The following is a 19,618-nucleotide window of genomic DNA, read 5'->3' as shown; positions in this document are numbered from 1 at the left end:
TTCTTCCCTTGTCCTCTCAGAAACTATTCTTCCCTTGTCCTCTCAGAAACTATTCTTCCCTTGTCCTCTCAGAAAATATTCTTCCCTTGTCCTCTCAGAAACTATTCTTCCCTTGTCCTCTCAACGAATCAATGTGTGATGGACGATTCTCCCCTTGTCCTCAGCTACTCAGTGTGTGAGAGTCGGTTCTCCCCGTCTTCCGGTCAGTTTACGAGACTAGAGGAGAGAAAAGGAGAGGAGAGGAGACTGTGTGAGGGGAAAGGGAGAGAGTTGAGGTGGTGGAAGCCAGGTCAGTACAGCTCTATGCAGTGTGGTGTGGTGGGTGGGTCGTTAGCTCAGGGCTCCAGCAGACAGAAGAGTGTATTCATTCATCTACACTGTAGCAAAATAACTTGTAACGGAACGAGAGTTTCTTATTGGTCAAATTCATGTAGAACACTCCCTGTTTTGGAACGTTGCTTTTGTTTGGTTCCTAACGAAAAAAGCCCAGGGCTCCCAGGGATTCTAGCAGCATCATGTGAGAGTCACAGTGCAGGCGATTAAGAAGTAATCAGATCACGCCTCAATGACTGTTACACTCCAGGGTGAAGTTTCCCTTAGGTACAGATCTAAGATCAGCTTACCCTCCCCAATCCTAACCTTAACCATTAGTGGGGAAAATGCCAAACTGACCCAAGATCAGCGTCTACTCAGGCCAACTTCACCCGAGTGTTACAGGAAGAAGAGATGCTCAGGGAACAGACCCCACTTTGATCCACAACAGCCATGTGATGAGGCTGTGGAATGACATCATAATACAGAATTGTGAGAATGTTGTGAGAATGTTGTGAGCATGTTGTGTGTTTTAGCCAATGAGTGTCTCTATGGTAGATATAATTCATTCAAAAAGAATGAAGTGAAAACAACAGCAAACTTTAGACACAACCAGGGGTGGAAATGGAGGGAAAGCATGGAAAGCAATATCCCAAAGCCACATATAGACACAACCAGGGGTGGAAATGGAGGGAAAGCATGGAAAGCAATATCCCAAAGCCACATATAGACACAACCAGGGGTGGAAATGGAGGGAAAGCATGGAAACCAATATCCCAAAGCAACATTTAGACACAACCAGGGGTGGAAATGGAGGGAAAGCATGGAAACCAATATCTCAAAGCCACATATAGACACAACCAGGGGTGGAAATGGAGGGAAAGCATGGAAACCAATATCCCAAAGCCACATTTAGACACAACCAGGGGTGGAAATGGAGGGAAAGCATGGAAACCAATATCCCAAAGCCACTATTATACACAACCAGGGGTGGAAATGGAGGGAAAGCATGGAAACCAATATCCTAAAGCCACATATAGACACAACCAGGGGTGGAAATGGAGGGAATACATGGAAACCAATATCCCAAAGCCACATATAGACACAACCAGGGGTGGAAATGGAGGGAATGCATGGAAACCAATATCCCAAAGCCACATATAGACACAACCAGGGGTGGAAATGGAGGGAAAGCATGGAAACCAATATCCCAAAGCCACATATAGACACAAAATATTATTTTTTGTAGATTCTTTAGTTGAATTCCCATGGTTATTTATTTTACAGTACTGAGTTTCCAGAATAACTTTTTTAATTCCACCCCTGGACACAACAAAAATCAATTCCAGCGCGTTAAGGATCTGTAGGGTAAGGAGGAGGAAAGGTTAAATTTTATCACAGTATGGTTAGGGATGTGGTCTATTTCTCTCTCTATGCAGTAAAATACCTCTAAATACCTTGTCTCTTCAAAAATCTACTTTGGCAGTAAAAGTGAATCTCTTATGGTTAGATATGCCAGCCCATAAATATAAATTCTCCTCTTGAAATGATGTTAAAAAAATAAAAATAAAACTTTATTTAACTAGGCAAGCCAGTTAAGAACAAATTCTTATTTGCAATGACTGCCTATCGGGAAACAGTGCCTTGTTCAGGGGCAGAACGACAGATTTTTACCTTGTCAGCTCGGGGATTCGATCCAGCAACCTTTTGGTTACTGGCTCTAACCACTAGGCTACCTGCCACCCCAAAATCATGAAACTATCAGAGGCTGTCAGATTGGACTCAGTCCCAACAGATAGTTCATCTGAATAATAGAGATCTAGAGAGTATAAGAGGGTATGAAAGTCATTATTATGATGCTGTATGTGAAGTCTATGAACTTCTACCTGGCCTGTTGGAGGACTGACAGTGATCAGTTTCAGTAGTACAATTGAAGTAACACTTCCTTCATATCACCTGCAGGGGGCAGCAGTGCTAACCTAACAGCTTGTAGTGACTGTAGATGGACTCCACAGGAGTTGCTCAGAGGTATTCTGTTGTTCTGCTTCAATAATCAGTCAGTCAACAACACAGTATTTACATATCTACTTTATCTCTGTTGTGAACACTGTCAATCAGTGATTACACATTGTGAACACTGTCAATCAGTGATTACACATTGTTAACACTGTCAATCAGTGGTTACATATTTTTAACACTGTCAATCCCACAATACCAATCTAGGGCTGCAATGGATTCATGTATTTAATGTATTCAGAAGCATGTTTATATCGGAATCAGGAGTAGCATTGTATTGGAAGTGCTGCAGTCCACCTCTGAGATCCAGTCATCCATCACCTCAGAGTTGACACCTCCAGGCTCCAAGGCCAGGTTTGTTCCAGTAGGTAGCTGGTAGGTCTCAGGTCCAGGTTTGTCCCAGTAGGTAGATGGTAGGTCTCAGGTCCAGGTTTGTCCCAGTAGGTAGCTGGTAGGTCTCAGGTCCAGGTTTGTCCCAGTAGGTAGCTGGTAGGTCTCAGGTCCAGGTTTGTCCCAGTAGGTAGCTGGTAGGTCTCAGGTCCAGGTCTCCTGTAGTTTTACTCCCAGGCCTCTCATCCTTTATTTGTCTTGGATCTTCTTGTTGCTTTGGATCCTGTTTTGGTTCAGAGTATCTCAGTGCAGGTGAGGTAGATATACTGAGGAGAGGAATATGTGCAGATCTTCCAGTTTTTTTTATGTTTTCTGCTGTTCTGGGACGGCTGGCCAACTCAACACCTTCCTCCTCATGGCCAGTCACCTAGAGTCATGAAATTCGTAGATTATACTCTCTCTGGAACAGATTGTCCCTCCAATTGACCATAAATGATTTGAGGTGAACGTGAGTTACAGTGACCAGATTCGTTCTGCTCTAATAAGACAAATATTCTACTGGAATTACGGGCTCAACTCGCCAGTGAATGACAGAGAGTTTCCACTGAGACCACCACAGTCACACACTTTTCCACCCATAGAACGAAGGGGTCCAAACAGCTATCAAGAGCGGTCGAAGCGGCTAACTTTGGTGTGTGTTGTTATAGCAACTGTCTATGAACATGTTACAGAGCTGACTGGTGTGTGTTGTTATAGCAACTGTATATGAACATGGTAAACAGCTGACTTTGGTGTGTGTTGTTATAGCAACTGTCTATGAACTTGGTAAACAGCTGACTTTGGTGTGTGTTGTTATAGCAACTGTATATGAACATGTTACATAGCTGACTGGTGTGTGTTGTTATAGCAACTGTCTATGAACATGTTACAGAGCTGACTGGTGTGTGTTGTTATAGCAACTGTCTATGAACATGTTACATAGCTGACTGGTGTGTGTTGTTATAGCAACTGTATATGAACATGTTACATAGCTGACTGGTGTGTGTTGTTATAGCAACTGTATATGAACATGTTAAACAGCTAATCACCTCTCAGCAAGGAACCTGTCTGACTCCAGAACCCATGCAGTGTGTGTGTGTGTGTGAGTGTGAGTGTGCGTGTGAGTGTGAGTGTGTGTGTGTGTGTGTGTGTGTGTGTGTGCACTATGCAGCTCAGTGCTCCTTCAGAGGAGGACATAAACAACTCCATTACTCCATACTGATTTCTATTAGCAGCTCCCACAGGTCTCCTCACTCTGTCCAACTCTTCAACAGGGTTTGCAATATTTCAAAACATCAACACCTGAACCATTTAATCAGTCTAGTCTTCAGACGCTTCCGATGTGAACAAATTAGAATGCCTGATTTGACTGTAAACAAAACATTCAATTATTTACACACTCTACAATCTAGTGGTCTATTCTTTATAATGGACCTTTGGAAACGAGGGGAAAATGATTTCTACAGTATAGTATATGGACTCTTCTCCCCCCCCAACACACACGGACACACACACACACACACAGGACTGTACATTATCATATTGGAGAATTAATCTATTGGTGATTACAGTAGCTGACAAACATGCTCTCTCCAAAGGAGGACGTCTCTTCCTGTGTTGTAAATCAAATCAAATCAGACTTTATTTGTCACATGCGCCAAATACAACAACACACTCTGTGTGAGTGTGTGAGCATGTGTGCGTGTGTGTGTGTGTGTGTGTGTGTGTGTGTGTGTGTGTGTGTGTGTGTGTGTGTGTGTGTGTGTGTGTGTGTGTGTGTGTGTGTGTGTCAGACTTTATTTGTCACATGCTCCAAATACAACAACAACAAGTGTAGACCTTACTGTGAAATGCTTAGACCTTACTGTGAAATGCTTAGACCTTACTGTGAAATGCTTAGACCTTACTGTGAAATGCTAAAACATGGGTACGAGGACCCGACGCGCACCAATACAAACAACACAAAAATAATAACAAACAATCTCTGACAAAGACATGAGGGGAAACAGAGGGTTAAATACATAACAGGTAATGAATGGGATTGGAACCAGGTGTGTAGGAAGACAAGACAAAACCAATGGAAAATGAAAAATTGATCAATGATGGCTAGAAACCGGTGACGTCGACCGCCGAGCACCGCCCGAACAAGGAGAGGCATCGACTTAGGCAGAAGGCGTGACAAGAAAATATTTACGAAATAAGCTAAAGTTAAAAAAAATACAAAATTGAAAATAAAAAATGTATATATATATATAAAGATTGGGATTCTTTTTTTTTAAATACAAAAATACAAAAAAAATATAATCATAAAAAGTTACACAATGACATAACAATAACAAGGCTATATACAGGGGGTACCAGTACCGAGTCAGTGTGCAGGGGTACAGGTTAGTTGAGGTAATTTGTACATGTAGGTAGGGGTGAAGTGACTATGCCTAAATAATAAACAGCGAATAGCAGCAGTGTACAAAACAAATTTCAATGGAAATAGTCCGGTGAACATTTGATTAATTGTTCATTAGTCTTACGGCTTGGGGGTAGAAGCTGTTAAGGAGCCTATTGGTCCTAGACTTGGGGCTCTGGTACCGCTTACTGTGCGTTAGCAGAGAAAACAGTCTATGACTTGGGTGACTGGAGTCTCTGACAATTTTATGGGCTTTCCTCTGACACCGCCTATAATATAGGTCCTGGATGGCAGGAAGCTTGGCCCCAGTGATGTACTGGGCCGTACGCACTACCCTCTGTAGCGCCTTACCGTCAGATGCTGAGCAGTTGCCATACCAGGCGGTGACGCAAACGGTCAGGATGCTCTCGATGGTGCAGCTATAGAACTTTTTGAGGATCTGTGGACCCATGCCAAATATTTTCAGTCTCCTGAGGGGGAAAAGGTTTTGTCATGCTCTCTTCACAATTGTCTTGGTGTGTTTGGTCCATGATAGTTCATTGGTGATGTTGACACCAAGGAACTTGAAACTCTCGACCCGCTCCACTACAGCCCCGTCGATGTTAATGGGGGCCTGTTCGGCCCGCCTTTTCCTGTTGTCCATGATCAGCTCCTTTGTCTCTTCCTGTGTAGTACTGTCTCTTCCTGTGTATTACCGTCTCTTCCTGTGTAGTACTGTCTCTCCATGTGTAGTACTGTATCTTCATATGTATTACTGTCTCTTCTTGTGTAGTACTATCTCTTCCTGTGTAATACTGTCTCTTCCTGTGTATTAATGTCTCTTCCTGTGTATTACTGTCTCTTCTTGTGTAGTACTATCTCTTCCTGTGTAGTACTGTCTCTTCCTGGGTATTAATGTCTCTTCCTGTGTAGTACTGCCTCTTCCTGTGTATTAATGTCTCTTCCTGTGTAGTACTGTCTCTTCTTGTGTAGTACTATCTCTTCCTGTGTAGTACTGTCTCTTCCTGTGTATTAATGTCTCTTCCTGTGTAGTACTGTCTCTCCCTGTGTATTACTGTCTCTTCTTGTGTAGTACTATCTCTTCCTGTGTAGTACTGTCTCTTCCTGTGTATTAATGTCTCTTCCTGTGTAGTACTGTCTCTCCCTGTGTATTAATGTCTCTTCCTGTGTAGTACTGTCTCTTCCTGTGTATTAATGTCTCTTCCTGTGTAGTACTGTCTCTTCCTGTGTATTAATGTCTCTTCCTGTGTAGTACTGTCTCTTCTTGTGTAGTACTATCTCTTCCTGTGTAGTACTGTCTCTTCTTGTGTATTAATGTCTCTTCCTGTGTAGTACTGTCTCTCCCTGTGTAGTACTATCTCTTCCTGTGTAGTACTGTCTCTTCCTGTGTAGTAGTTTCTTCCTGTGTAGTACTATCTCTTCCTGTGTAGTACTGTCTCTTCCTGTGTAGTACTGTTTCTTCCTATGTAATACTATCTCTTCCTGTGTAGTACTATCTCTTCCTGTGTAGTACTATCTCTTCCTGTGTAGTACTGTCTCTTCCTGTGTATTAATGTCTCTTCCTGTGTATTACTGTCTCTTCTTGTGTAGTACTATCTCTTCCTGTGTAGTACTGTCTCTTCCTGTGTATTAATGTCTCTTCCTGTGTATTACTGTCTCTTCTTGTGTAGTACTATCTCTTCCTGTGTAGTACTGTCTCTTCCTGTGTATTAATGTCTCTTCCTGTGTAGTACTGTCTCTTCTTGTGTAGTACTATCTCTTCCTGTGTAGTACTGTCTCTTCCTGTGTATTAATGTCTCTTCCTGTGTAGTACTGTCTCTCCCTGTGTATTAATGTCTCTTCCTGTGTAGTACTGTCTCTTCCTGTGTATTAATGTCTCTTCCTGTGTAGTACTGTCTCTTCCTGTGTATTAATGTCTCTTCCTGTGTAGTACTGTCTCTTCTTGTGTAGTACTATCTCTTCCTGTGTAGTACTGTCTCTTCCTGTGTATTAATGTCTCTGCCTGTGTAGTACTGTCTCTCCCTGTGTAGTACTATCTCTTCCTGTGTAGTACTGTCTCTTCCTGTGTAGTAGTTTCTTCCTGTGTAGTAGTCCAGGGTTATGGAAAATCCTCCACCATAAGTCACATGTGTCCATTTCTCTCTATCTGGCCTCAATCTGCTATTTCCCTTCTGTGCCCTGGTCAAACGTAGTCCAATATGGGAATAGGGTGCCATCCAAGGAGGAGAGGCCTGGGTCTCTGCTGATCTGTGTGTCTTCTCGTATGCTGCCTGGTCCCCCAGAGTTAGAGCACAGATGCTGCCTGGGCCCCCAGAGTTAGAACACAGAGGCTTCCTGTACCCCCAGAGTTAGAATACAGAGGCTGCCTGGGTCCCAGAGTTAGAACACAGAGGCTTCCTGTACCCCCAGCGTTAGATCACAGAGTCTGCCTGAGCCCCAGAGTTAGATCACAGAGTCTGCCTGGGCCCCAGAGTTAGATCACAGAGGCTGCCTGGGTCCCCAGAGTTAGATCACAGAGTCTGCCTGGGCACCAGAGTTAGATCACATAGGCTGCCTGGGCCCCAGAGTTAGAACACAGAGGCTGCCTGGGTCCCCAGAGTTAGAACACAGAGGCTGCCTGGGCCCCAGAGTTAGAACACAGAGGCTGCCTGGGTCCCAGAGTTAGAACACAGAGGCTGCCTGGGACCCAGAGTTAGAACACAGAGGCTGCCTGGGCCCCCAGAGTTAGAACACAGAGGCTGCCTGGGCCCCCAGGGTTAGATCACAGAGGATATTGTTTTCCAGTACAGGACTGAGACCTAGTTTTATAAGTCTGTTATATCCATCAGCTACACTGAGATGTCTTGCCATCAGCAACAAACAGGAGCATGATGAGAGACAGAGAGAGAAGGTAAAGTGAAAAATATGAGAGCGAAAGAGATGGTGTGATATCCCTCTTCTTCTTGGCACCTTGGTCCTGTGCTGTCATTCTTTCCCCAGTCAGGGCGGTGCTGTGTTGGATTGGGCTGTAGTGAGGTGCTTGATGAAGCTGCTGGAGCTGGCCCTGCACCCAGGGCTCTGAAAGGGATTATAGTTTTACTGCTCAGGATCAAGCAGGCCAGGGTTGGAAGAACCACCAGCTCAGGCCAGGGTTGGAAGAACCACCAGCTCAGGCCAGGGTTGGAAGAACCACCAGCTCAGGCCAGGGTTGGAAGAACCACCAGCTCAGGCCAGGGTTGGAAAAACCACCAGCTCAGGCCAGGGTTGGAAGGACCACCAGCTTAGGCCAGGGTTGGAAGGACCACCAGCTCAGGCCAGGGTTGGAAGGACCACCAGCTCAGGCCAGGGTTGGAAGAACCACCAGCTCAGGCCAGGGTTGGAAGAAGATAAATCATCATAAGATAGCTTGTAAACCTTTGGTCGTAATAAGTGATGGACGCTGGTTAAACATTTCCCATCCGCCTGCTATTAAAAGTGTTGTAGGGTGGCTAAATGTTTCCCCTTCCCTGCTATTAAAAGTGTTGTAGGGTGGCTAAATGTTTCCCCGTCCCTGCTATTTCAATAGAGACTGTGTTTCACTGATACATGGTCTATTTTATTGAGTCTCTGTTAGGAACACACATTTTGGTTCCAGTCAGTGCTTTGGTTCCTGTGTCAAAAAAGGTTTGTGTCAACATTCAACTGTCCCGAAGAGAGCATTGGTCTGTCAGATTCCAATACATCAATACTGTTATCTGGTGAGAAGTTACATCAAAACTGTTTCTTATTTTTCTCTCCTTGAAAGTTCCTACACCTGTTAGTAACATTTCAGAGTCTAGAAACATAGAAGACCAACGGTATATCTCACAGGAGCCATGAATCTCTTCTCGTTACTGCATGATGGCTCTCTGCTCTGCAGGGATCTCCAGACCAGGCTGGCTCAGGCTCTGGGCTGGCCACAGACTCTCCTGTCCCCTCCCTTCCCCTCCTCTCCTCTTCTCTTCTCTCCTCTCCCCTCCTCACCTCTCCCCTTCTCTTCTCTCCTCTCCATCACCTCTCCCCTTCATGGTGTCCTCACCTCTCTCCTTACTGGTGTCCTCACCTCTCTCCTTAATGGTGTCCTCACCTCTCCCCTTCATGGTGTCCTCACCTCTCTCCTTACTGGTGTCCTCACCTCTCCCCTTAATGGTGTCCTCATCTCTCCCCTTAATGGTGTCCTCATCTCCCTCAATGGTACCCTGATGTCTGACCTCAGTGGCGCCCTCATTTGAGGACCTTCTGTACGAGGGGTGATGTTTGAATCAGGTCATCAGTTGATCATTAATAATGTCAATGTCCATGCAGAACGGTTATATCCAACTGAAGATCTCTATCTACTGTATCTCTGTGAGTTTAATACTGTACAGAAACAGTGTGTCCACCCTACATGAAATAAAATATTTATACAAAACCAAAACGCATTCGATTTGAAATAGAATGGTGTCTGCTGGTCAGACACAAAGAACACGAGATAAAAGACGAAGGTCTATCAGGAACTGTAATCTATAAATAATCCATTGCTGTGAGGAAGAGAGACAGGCTGTCAAGTACATACAACACCCCCCACAAAATTATGAAATTATGCCACAAAATAACTATCACTAAGTATATAAATATGTTATTTACAGTTTTTGGGGTATTTGGTATTTTATTAGGATCCCCATTAGCTGTTGCAAAAGCAGCAGCTACTCTTCCTGGGGTCCACACAAAACATGAAACTGTCACAGCCATTGTAAGGTGGAGACCAAGGCACAGCGTAGTAAGCGTACATTCTTCTTTAATTAAAGAAAGAACACTGAACAAACTATCAAAACGAACCATGAAGCTAATATGCGTAGTGCAGACAGGCAACTAAACATAGACCAAGAACCCACAAAAACAAAAAAGGGAAATGGCTACCTAAATAGGATCCCCAATCAGAGACAACGATAACCAGCTGCCTCTGATTGGGAACCAATTCAGGCCACCATAGACATACACACTACCTAGAACTACCAAAACCCTTAGACATACAAAACCCCTAGACAATACAAAAACTAACATACCCACCCTCGTCACACCCTGACCTAACCAAAATAATAACGAAAACAGAGATAACTAAGGTCAGGGCGTGACAGAAACATAATACAGAATGACATAAAACAGGACATCAATAGACATGAACAGCTCAAGGACAGAACTACATAAAAAAAACATTTAAAGGCACATGTAGCCTACATATCAATGCATACACACAAACTATCTAGGTCAAACAGGGGAGAGGCATTGTGCCACGAGGTGTTGCCGCAATCAGTTCTTTTTAAACCAGGTTTGTTGTTTATTTGAGCAATATGAGATGGAAGGAAGTTCCATGCAATAAGGGCTCTATATAAAACTGTGCACTTTCTTGAATTTACACTGGATTTGGGGACTGTGAAAAGACCCCTGGTGGGATGTCTGGTGGGATAAGTGTGTGTGTCAGAGCTGTGTGTAAGTTGACTATGCAAACAATTTGGAATTTTCAACACGTTAATGTTTCTTATAAAAAGAAGAAGTGATGCAGTCAGTCTCTCCTCAACTCTTAACCAAGAGAGACTGGCATGTATAGTATTTATATCAGCCCTCTGATTACAATTAAGAGCAAAACCTGCAGCTCTGTTCTGGGCCAGTTGCAGCTTAACTAGGTCTTTCCTTGTAGCACTGGATCACACGACTGGATAATAATCAAGATTAGACAAAACGAGAGCCAGCAGAACTTGCTTTTTGAGCAGAGCATCTCTTTTTTACGGACAGACCTCTCCCCATCTTTACAACCATCTATATGTTTTGACCATGACAGTTTATGATCTAAGGTAACGCCAAAAAAATGTTGTCTCTGACAAATAGGTTTATGATAGCATTTCATATCATCATGTTTTCATATTTTCTATCACACCTTTATTATGTACATGATCTTGTATGTTTTTTTATCTGATAGCTGAGGAAGTAAGCTTTTTGCTAATATAAGTCATGACTAGTTCCTCCTTGCCATGAAGGATGAATCGAGGTTTCCTAGGACCAAATAAAGCCTTTTTTCAGAATGTGTTTCTGTTCTTCTCCATGTTAATGAGATACGATAAGAGTAAAAGTCCCACTCAAAGCAAGGGTTTAGTGAGAGGAAAAACAGTACAGAACTTAAACAGTGTAGTACTTATTCTGATCTTGCTCTGTCAACTCTAATTCAGTACACCATTTGTGACGTCCTAAGATAAGTTTACCAACCCTCTAATTTAGAAAGAACAATGTAAATTACTGATGATGATGCTGATGGTGGTGATGTTGGTGATGGTGATAATGATGGTGATGATGGTGATGATGCTGATGATGGTGATGATGATGATGATGATGATGATGATGATGATGATGATGATGATGATGATCATGATGATGACAAGAAGCCAACATCAGTTTCCTTTCAGACAATGTATTTGTATCATCCTTTTTGACATGTAGGAATGGATGGTTCTTCCATTCCCAGATCTCCCATGTTGTTTATAATATAGGACAACCCCCCCAAATCAAGTGAAATGAACACAATAGTCTTTCATCCTCATTATAATAATCTGTAATCATGGTAGAGGTGCAAAGAGACAAACACATACTGTTGGTTTCGGGAATTCAATGTTTATTACATTAGAAAATGAAGTATGGCTTTCCAGAAGCACAAGCATAAAAGCATTACAGTGGTTTAACATCATCTATCCATAACAGGGTGTTGAAGGTTCATGTTGGATACATGTAACAATGATCTTAGACATGATGATCTGTGTATATCCTTCCTGTACAAATATACATGTCCTGAATTTTAAAAATGTGATAGGATGGAGGCTAAAATATTTGCGTTTGCGTTGCTTATAGCAGTCACGTTCAAAAAAAAAAAGTTTATGCAAATACATTTTCTTCGATCATGATTTGTATGATTCAATTGGGGGATATTTTTACTTCTGAATTCTGAAAATGATGATGGTTAGATGAATGTCCTACTCTCTGGCAGAATGGCACCATTACAAAGTTCTGTCAACTTTCCCAAAATTCCCAATTTTTCGAATATCCCCAGGTTTGCCGGATTTCCCGTGCTTTTCTTCTAACTAGTATTTCTGGAATACCTGGTAATTTTGGGGAAGTTACCACAATTTTGCAACCTCAGGAAATTAGCAATCATTGAAGTGAGACAGGCACAGAGAAAGAAGGACACATTGTGCACAGGAAGCAGGTGAGGGGAGAATGAATCATAATAACAGCTGAAATAGAAACTATGTGTTTGAAACCATGACATGTATTTAGCTCCAGCCAATTACACATCCTCCCTACCAGCCACCTGTGATGCTTAGGCATCTTCACCCACATTTACATTCACGGTCATCACATCGTCCTGAATATTGATCTCACACTTTTCACCATAGAAGCCCTCATTGCATTCACAAATTGTCAAAGAGGTGTCTAGTATTCTCTTGCATTGGCCATTTCCACAGTCAGTGTTGACAGAGCAGGGGTCAAGTTGTCTAATCTGGTTATCACTTTTTACATAGACTGAAAAGAAGCCCCAGTGACAGTCATTTCTGATTAGCGCATCTGGAGTTTCAGAAAACCCATCTTTTTTGGTTGAAATATGGATAGCTGCAATTTGAGTCATAGCCAATTTGTATGTAGAAGGACCATACCTGCTGTATTTGTATGAACATTCAGGAAGTTTGTTCAGCACTTCAGGCTTTGAGCACTCTATGTTTTTCACACAGTTAGAAGCATATTCTTTTATAGTATTTCCAATAAAATGGCCGCCTTTCTCTGAGAAGCTCACAGCAACAATGACCTTCTCAAGAGGAATCTTGGTATAACGTACCATGTCATGGCTACTGTCATCTTCCTTTTTGTACACAGCAACTATCCAGTCATACCAGAAGTACTTTTTATTCAAAAACTCTCTAACTTTGCTAGCTAGTGGGGTCATTTCTAAGGATTCGGATGTGCCAATCACTTCCACATCGTTCTTCATGTACTGTTCAAAGTTCTCAATGCATTTCAGCACTGTTTGTGTGTGAGCTTGGGTAACGTTGTAAAACTGAATAATTGATTGCTTGGCCTTGGCCTCTGTGTTGAAGTCCTTCAGCTTGTAATAGATGAGATTCAGCTGCAGGCCCTTCCACATCAGACCTCGGAAATATATGCTGTATGTCTTCACCTTTTCAACGTCACCACTGAATTTTTTTACCGTGAGCTCCAGGAGGTTTTCGATGAGTGAAGGCTGGTCTCCCGTCAGGTATTTGTAGAAATTGGTCACGCTGTTCTCCGTTGCTGTGTTCTCATAGAACTGGGTGAACCTCAGAATCAGAATCAAAAAACATTGTGTTGTTATTTCAAAAGTGGGAAGTTAGTTTAGTTTAGAAAGAAAGAAAGAAAGAAAGAAAAAACTTGATGTGGTTACTGAAATAGCTGTATCTTTTTATTGGTAGAATATATATCTGTTCTGATTGCTGATTTGAATAGCAGCAAAATAGACACATATTGCATAACCTACTTTTTTGGCAATTTTGGGAGGAAAGTGGTCAAAATTGCATTTGTTTCTAAAAGTTGAGTGAAAAAGAAGTTGATGTGGTTACGGAAATAGCTGTATCTTTTGATTGGTAGAAAATGTCTGTTCTGATTTCTTACACTAGTTTTTGTCTAATGGGTCATTCTTGAATTGCGGTGGCATTTGAGCATGACATCTTGTAAGTGTATTTGGGTAGATCTTTCCATTTATATCAACTAATATGGCACTTTAATAACTGTTTTTATGTTTTTACCATTATGATAACACTGTGCCACCAATAGGAGTAGCAACGTCAAGGATGGTAACACCAAATACACATTTTAGGTAATTAAGGATTTTCTTAAATGAAGGCCACCGATGCTCAAATCTAAGTACATTAACACTTAAAAAATGATATACTAAAACTATTTGATTAATAACTTTGCTCACAATGTCATTTCCCTTCATTTAAATAGAGTAACACCAACTGCACTTTTTATTTAGACACACCAAATTATCAATGGAATCGTCAAATGCTAAAAGGGTGCAATTACCTAATCATTTTCTTTAATATACATCCCTCCCCTGATAACAGCTTGGCAAAGGAAGGAATGCTCAAGGTCCTTGTATATCTTTGCAATGAGTGATTTTTGAGGCGGTATCACCAATGACATAAATCTTGCATATTTGTAAAATAATGATAGGTCATTTAATAGCCTTATTTCTTTTGAATCAATCTATACAATATAGTAAATACTTTGGTTTACTTTCTAGCATTCAAAATAATATATAGATAGGATCAGATGTAAGGTCTTAATTTGATCACCCTGTTGCAAGATAACTTTTCTGCAATGCTTTACTTATAGTGTATTTGAGATTTAAAAGGGCTTCTGAAGTTTGTAATTTCCACTTTGACATTTCAGACATGATTTTCCCGTACGAAAAATGTATCAACCTCTACAAAAATAGAAATTAAATATAATCCACATAATTATTCCCATTTCCTTTTACTGCTGGATTATTTTCCATCTGTAGCAAACTGGATCAAATTAAGATACCACATCTGTAAGTACACTATACATACAAAAGTATGTGGACTTCGCTTTAAATGAGTGGATTCAGCTATTTCAGCCACACCCGTTGCTAACAGGTGTATAACATCGAGGACACAGCCATGCAATCTCCATATACAAACATTTGCAGTAGAATTGCCTTACTGGAGAGCTCAGATACTTTCAATGTTGCACCGTCATAGTATACCAGATTTCCAACAAGTCAGTTTGTGAAATTTATGCCCTGCTAGTGCTGCCCCAGTGAACTGTAAGTGCTGTTATTGTTAAGTGGAAACGCCTAGGAGCAAAAACGTCTCAGCTGCCAAGTGGTAGGCCACACAAGCTCACAGAATGTGACCGCCGAGTGCTGAAGCGCGTAGTGTGTAAAAATCATATGTCCTCGGTTGCAACACTCACTACCGAGATTCAAACTGGCTCTGGAAGCAACATCAACACAATAGCTTCATGAAATGGGTTTCCATGGCTGAGCAGCCACACACAAGCCTGAGATCACCATGCCAAGCGTCGGTTGGAGTGGTGTAAAGCTCGCCGCCATTGGACTCTGGAGCAGTGGAAACGTGTTTTCTGGAGTGATCAGTCAGGCTTCACCCTCTTGCAGTCAATGGACAAATCTGAGTTTTAGCGGAAGCGAGGAGAACGCTACCTGCTCCAATGCGTAGTGCCAACTGTAAAGATTTGTGGAGAAGGAATAATGGTCTGGAGCTGTTTTTCATGGTTCGGGCTAGGCCCCTTAGTTCCAGCGTAGGGAAATCTTAACACTACAGCATACAATGATATTCTAGATGATTCTGTGCTTTCAACTTTGTGGCAACAGTTTGGGAAAGGCCCTTTCCTGTTTCTGCATGACAAAATATATAGAGAACAATGCCCCCATGCACAAAGCGAGGTCCATACAGAAATGGTTTGTTGAGATCGGTGTGGAAGAACTTGACTGGCCAGCACAGAGCACAGAGCACAGATCTCAACCCCATCGAACACCTTTGGGATGAATTTTAACGCTGACTGCGAGCCAGGCCTAATCGCCCAACATCAGTGCCCGACTTCACTAATGCTCTTGTGACTGAATGGAAGCAAGTACCCAGAGCAATGTTCCAACATCTACTGGAAAGCCTTTCCAGATGAGTGGAGGTTGTTATAGCAGCAAAGGGGGACCAACTCCATATTAATGCCCATGATTTTGGAATGGGATGTTTAATGAGCAGCTGTCCACATACTTTTGGTTATGTAGTGTATTTTAAACAATGCATAAACATAACGTTTTGCAGTATAAAGGACTTGCATTATGTTTTATCATTGATAAACAGTTCAATATAAGCAAACCATTTATGATGTCTAACTATTAGTCATTTGTCAAGTTATTTTTGTTATGGTTGAAAATGCAAGGTAGGCAAATGCCACCTCAATTCTAGAACCATCTAACCTGTTGGGAAAATGGTCAAAATTCACAGGGGTTACAGAGGGTAGAATGTTGAATACCATCACTGATTTTTAAAGCAGCAACTACAATTAAAGTTGTAAACGGTTACATACTTCTCCACCAGTTGTCTCTTCTTGTCCTTGTCCTTGGCTGCCATGCTTTCCGACAAGAATTCCATGAACATGTCCCAGGAGTTGGTGATCTTAAGCTCGTCTTGAGAGTAGACACTGGCGTAGGTTACCCACTGGACTTCAGTTTTCAGAGAGTTGATTTGCAAAGTGATTGAGTCAAGCTTTCTGTTAACCTCTGCAAACTGAGTCTTCACCTCAGTTAACACTGGGTCATCTTGACCGACAAATGCCAGGGCAAAATTTACAGCAGCACCAGCAAAACCACCAAAGGCAGGGCCATAACGTGCCGTGAACTTTAAGACTTTCTTAAGTACACTAGTCCAATCTGATGGATTCTTTGTCTCAACTATTATTTTAACAATTTCCAAACTCTTTTCAAATACTTCAACAGATTTCTCAACTCTTTCTCTTGTGTAGTATTCCAGGTCTTCAACTGATACAGTGGTGCCAATTGAGGTTGCATATAACAGGAGTATCAGCAGTGCTGAAGATGCCATGACTGCAAATTAGAAGAAAATATATATATATATTTACAGTGTTAAAGTTCAATAGCTTTTCCAGATGTATACATATTAATATCCAAAAGGGTTGGTAAAAACAAGCTTTGTAATTGGTTGAGATACTGTACGTTTTAAACCGTGCTAGAAAAGCTGTTTACAAAGGGTAGGCCTATGATGCAAAAATAGGCTACTTTTTTATTGTTCGATCTGAGAAACCATTGCACATCCACTGTTCCATCAGCCCAGCCAGGCAATTCATTAACGGGGCAGTGCAGTCAAACACGGAATTTGCCTTTATCATATGCAGAAAGTATTGACACCCCTTGGCTTTTCCCACATTTTTGTTACAGACTGAATTTAAAACGGATTAAATATATATTTTTCTTCTCACCCTACCCCATAATGACAAAGTGAAAACATGTTTTTAGAAATGTTAGCAAATGTATTGAAAATTCAATACAGAAATATCTAATTTACATAAGTATTCACACCCCTGGGTCAATACATCGATTACAGCAGTCTTATACAATATTTGCAGATTATTCTTTTTTTAATTCTTCAAGCTCTGTCAAATTGGTTGTTGACCATTGCTAGTCAGCCATTTTCAAGTCATGCCATAGATTTCAAGCCAATTTAAGTCAAAACTGTGACTAGGCCACTCAGGAACATTCAATGTCATCTTGGTAAGTAACTCCAGTGTATATTTGGCCTTATTTTAGGTTATTGTCTGCTGGTGGAAAGCAGACTGAACCAGGTTTTCCTCTAGGATTTTGCCTGTGTTTAGCTCTATTCAGTTTATTTTTATCCTCCCAAAAATGTCCAGTCCTTGCCAATGACAAGCATACCCATAACATGATGCATCAACCATCATGCTTGAAAATATGAAAAGTGGTACTCAGTGATGTGTTGTGTTGGATTTTCTCCAAATATAATGCTTTGTATTCAGGACATAAATGTAATTTCTTAGCCAAATTCTTGCAGTTTTACTTTAGTGGCTTATTGCAAACAGGATGAATGTTTTGGTATATTTTTATTCTGTACAGGCTTCCTTCTTTTCACTCTGTCATTTAGGTTAGTATTGTGGAGTAACTACAATGTTGTTGATTCATCCTCAGTTATCTCCTATCACAGACATTAACCTCTGTAACTGTTTAAAAGTCATCATTGGCCTTGTGGTGAATTTTTTTAAGAAGCTATTTAAAAAAAAATGTTTTACCATTTTAATTTAAAACAAGCACAGTAAAGGTACTTCATTGTAACCCAGAAATGATTTTGATATTGAGATTAAAACAGCTGCATAGGAACTTTAACTTGATCTTCACTGTAAAAACGCATCTAGACGTTATTTTCTCTTGCTTCTAGCCTAGCACTTGCTTTGCTTGATTTGAACAAACGTTGCTATCTGCCTCTCCGACCTTCGCAACATTGTTTACATTTTTTAATTCGATCTCCACCGGCCCGTAGAGAATAAACGTGTCAGGACAAGACAGATAGTGTTTCTGAGTTTCTGAGACAGGTGAAATCATGCATCAGCATACTGTTTATGGATATAAAGACATGGCAATAGAATAACAGGTCAAACTAAACGAAATGCAGCTGGTTTGCTCTCTCTCCAGCTTCAGTTTGAAGTGATTGTGTTATCTGCGTACATTTCATTTAATGTAATAAGTAACCCATTGTAGAAAAGCAATTGTACACACAAGGTGATGTGATAGAAATGTTTTGCACAGCTGTGCTGATCTACTGTACTCGGCTTCACCTCATACCTATGACCACATCATAGCCATGTTAAAAAATGGTGTCACATGCCCTCTTGTGTACAATTTATTTTATATACATATACTGTAACGACCCTGGGTTTATAAGCGTGGATATCCACTCTGCCGCTTGAGAATGCTTTCGGGGCCCAGTCGACAGCGCGCTGGACTTCGGGCTAGAAGGTTGAGGGTTCGAGACCTACTCCCTGCCTGTTTCATGACAATGCATATTAATAAGTGATTAGTCATTTTATTAAAATAATAATCTATAGGCCTACCTGAAATTCCAAAAGTAAGCAAAAGTTCAGGTCTCGAGGTGAAGAGATGTGTCTCTGCTGAGTTTCAGCCTCACATTTGATAACCCCTTTATAGCCACCAAACTCATTTTCTTCGTAAACAAACCCTGTAACCGTTTTTTATCAACTAAAAGAGGGTTTATTGGCCTTTAAATATTTACTTAACAAACATCCCCCTCCATGTGATCTCCCTACCTACTTCATCATTAAATATTTAATGTGCTTGCTGAAAGCAAGACTAATCTCAATTATTGTTATTCTGCTCCCTCTAGTGCTTACACACAGCTATAATCACCAAACCAACTTTCAAATGTGCAGATGACACCATCTTAGAATTCTTGATAAAATAATTTTTAGAGACCTAGCAAAGTTCACAGAGACAACACTTAAAGCATTTTCAAGTGGCTGATGAGAAATTAAAGCAGGGGAGTATGAAGGGAATGCTATCACAGCATACCGAGGACGTTACATACCATTCTGACGGTGCAAATAAAGGCGAAACAAATCAATTTTACGCAAAATGATGCTCGAGGACATAAATAGATAATGTATACGTGATCAACCTGAGAGAAAGATTAGAAAAAACTGTCCCTGGCTGGACAGCCAATACAGACAATGAGGGTACACAGGATCGGCCAGCCGACACAATCACTTGCTAATCCCAGAGTCCTCATTGTGAAATGCCAATGCTTCACATAGACAAGATTATTGTGGAAGCAAGGAAATCCCCTGTGGAGATGGCTGGTCTCACTGTCTGGTTTGCAGTCGACTCCAGTGATCATACCTACAAGCATCGGCGACCCTGCTGCTCGATCATGA

At 41.4% G+C, this 19,618-nt stretch overlaps 1 protein-coding gene across 1 annotated transcript; it reads right to left on the bottom strand.

The window, feature by feature from the left end:
- Positions 1-11,720: 11,720 nt before the first annotated feature.
- LOC139571175 (uncharacterized) lies at positions 11,721-18,940 on the bottom strand. Its single transcript, XM_071393796.1, has 3 exons — positions 18,782-18,940; positions 16,229-16,745; positions 11,721-13,434 (listed from the first exon to the last, which is right to left on the bottom strand). The coding sequence occupies exons 2-3, from the start codon at positions 16,741-16,743 to the stop codon at positions 12,444-12,446; spliced, it is 1,506 nt and encodes a 501-aa protein (XP_071249897.1). The 5' UTR covers positions 16,744-16,745; positions 18,782-18,940; the 3' UTR covers positions 11,721-12,443.
- Positions 18,941-19,618: the final 678 nt, after the last annotated feature.

The sequence above is a fragment of the Salvelinus alpinus genome, chromosome 1 (assembly GCF_045679555.1).
Source record: "Salvelinus alpinus chromosome 1, SLU_Salpinus.1, whole genome shotgun sequence".
Classification (NCBI taxonomy): domain Eukaryota; kingdom Metazoa; phylum Chordata; class Actinopteri; order Salmoniformes; family Salmonidae; genus Salvelinus; species Salvelinus alpinus.
Note: the sequence above shows the minus strand (reverse complement) of the source record. Positions and strands in the feature narration are given on the sequence as shown.

Excerpts from the sequence above, each read along its gene's own strand:
- LOC139571175 (XM_071393796.1), bottom strand. The coding sequence starts at position 16,743 with ATGGCATCTTCAGCACTGCTGATACTCCTGTTATATGCAACCTCAATT. Across the intron at positions 13,435-16,228 it reads AAGAGACAACTGGTGGAGAA|GTTCACCCAGTTCTATGAGA; the intron begins GTATGTAACCGT and ends TCTGATTCTGAG.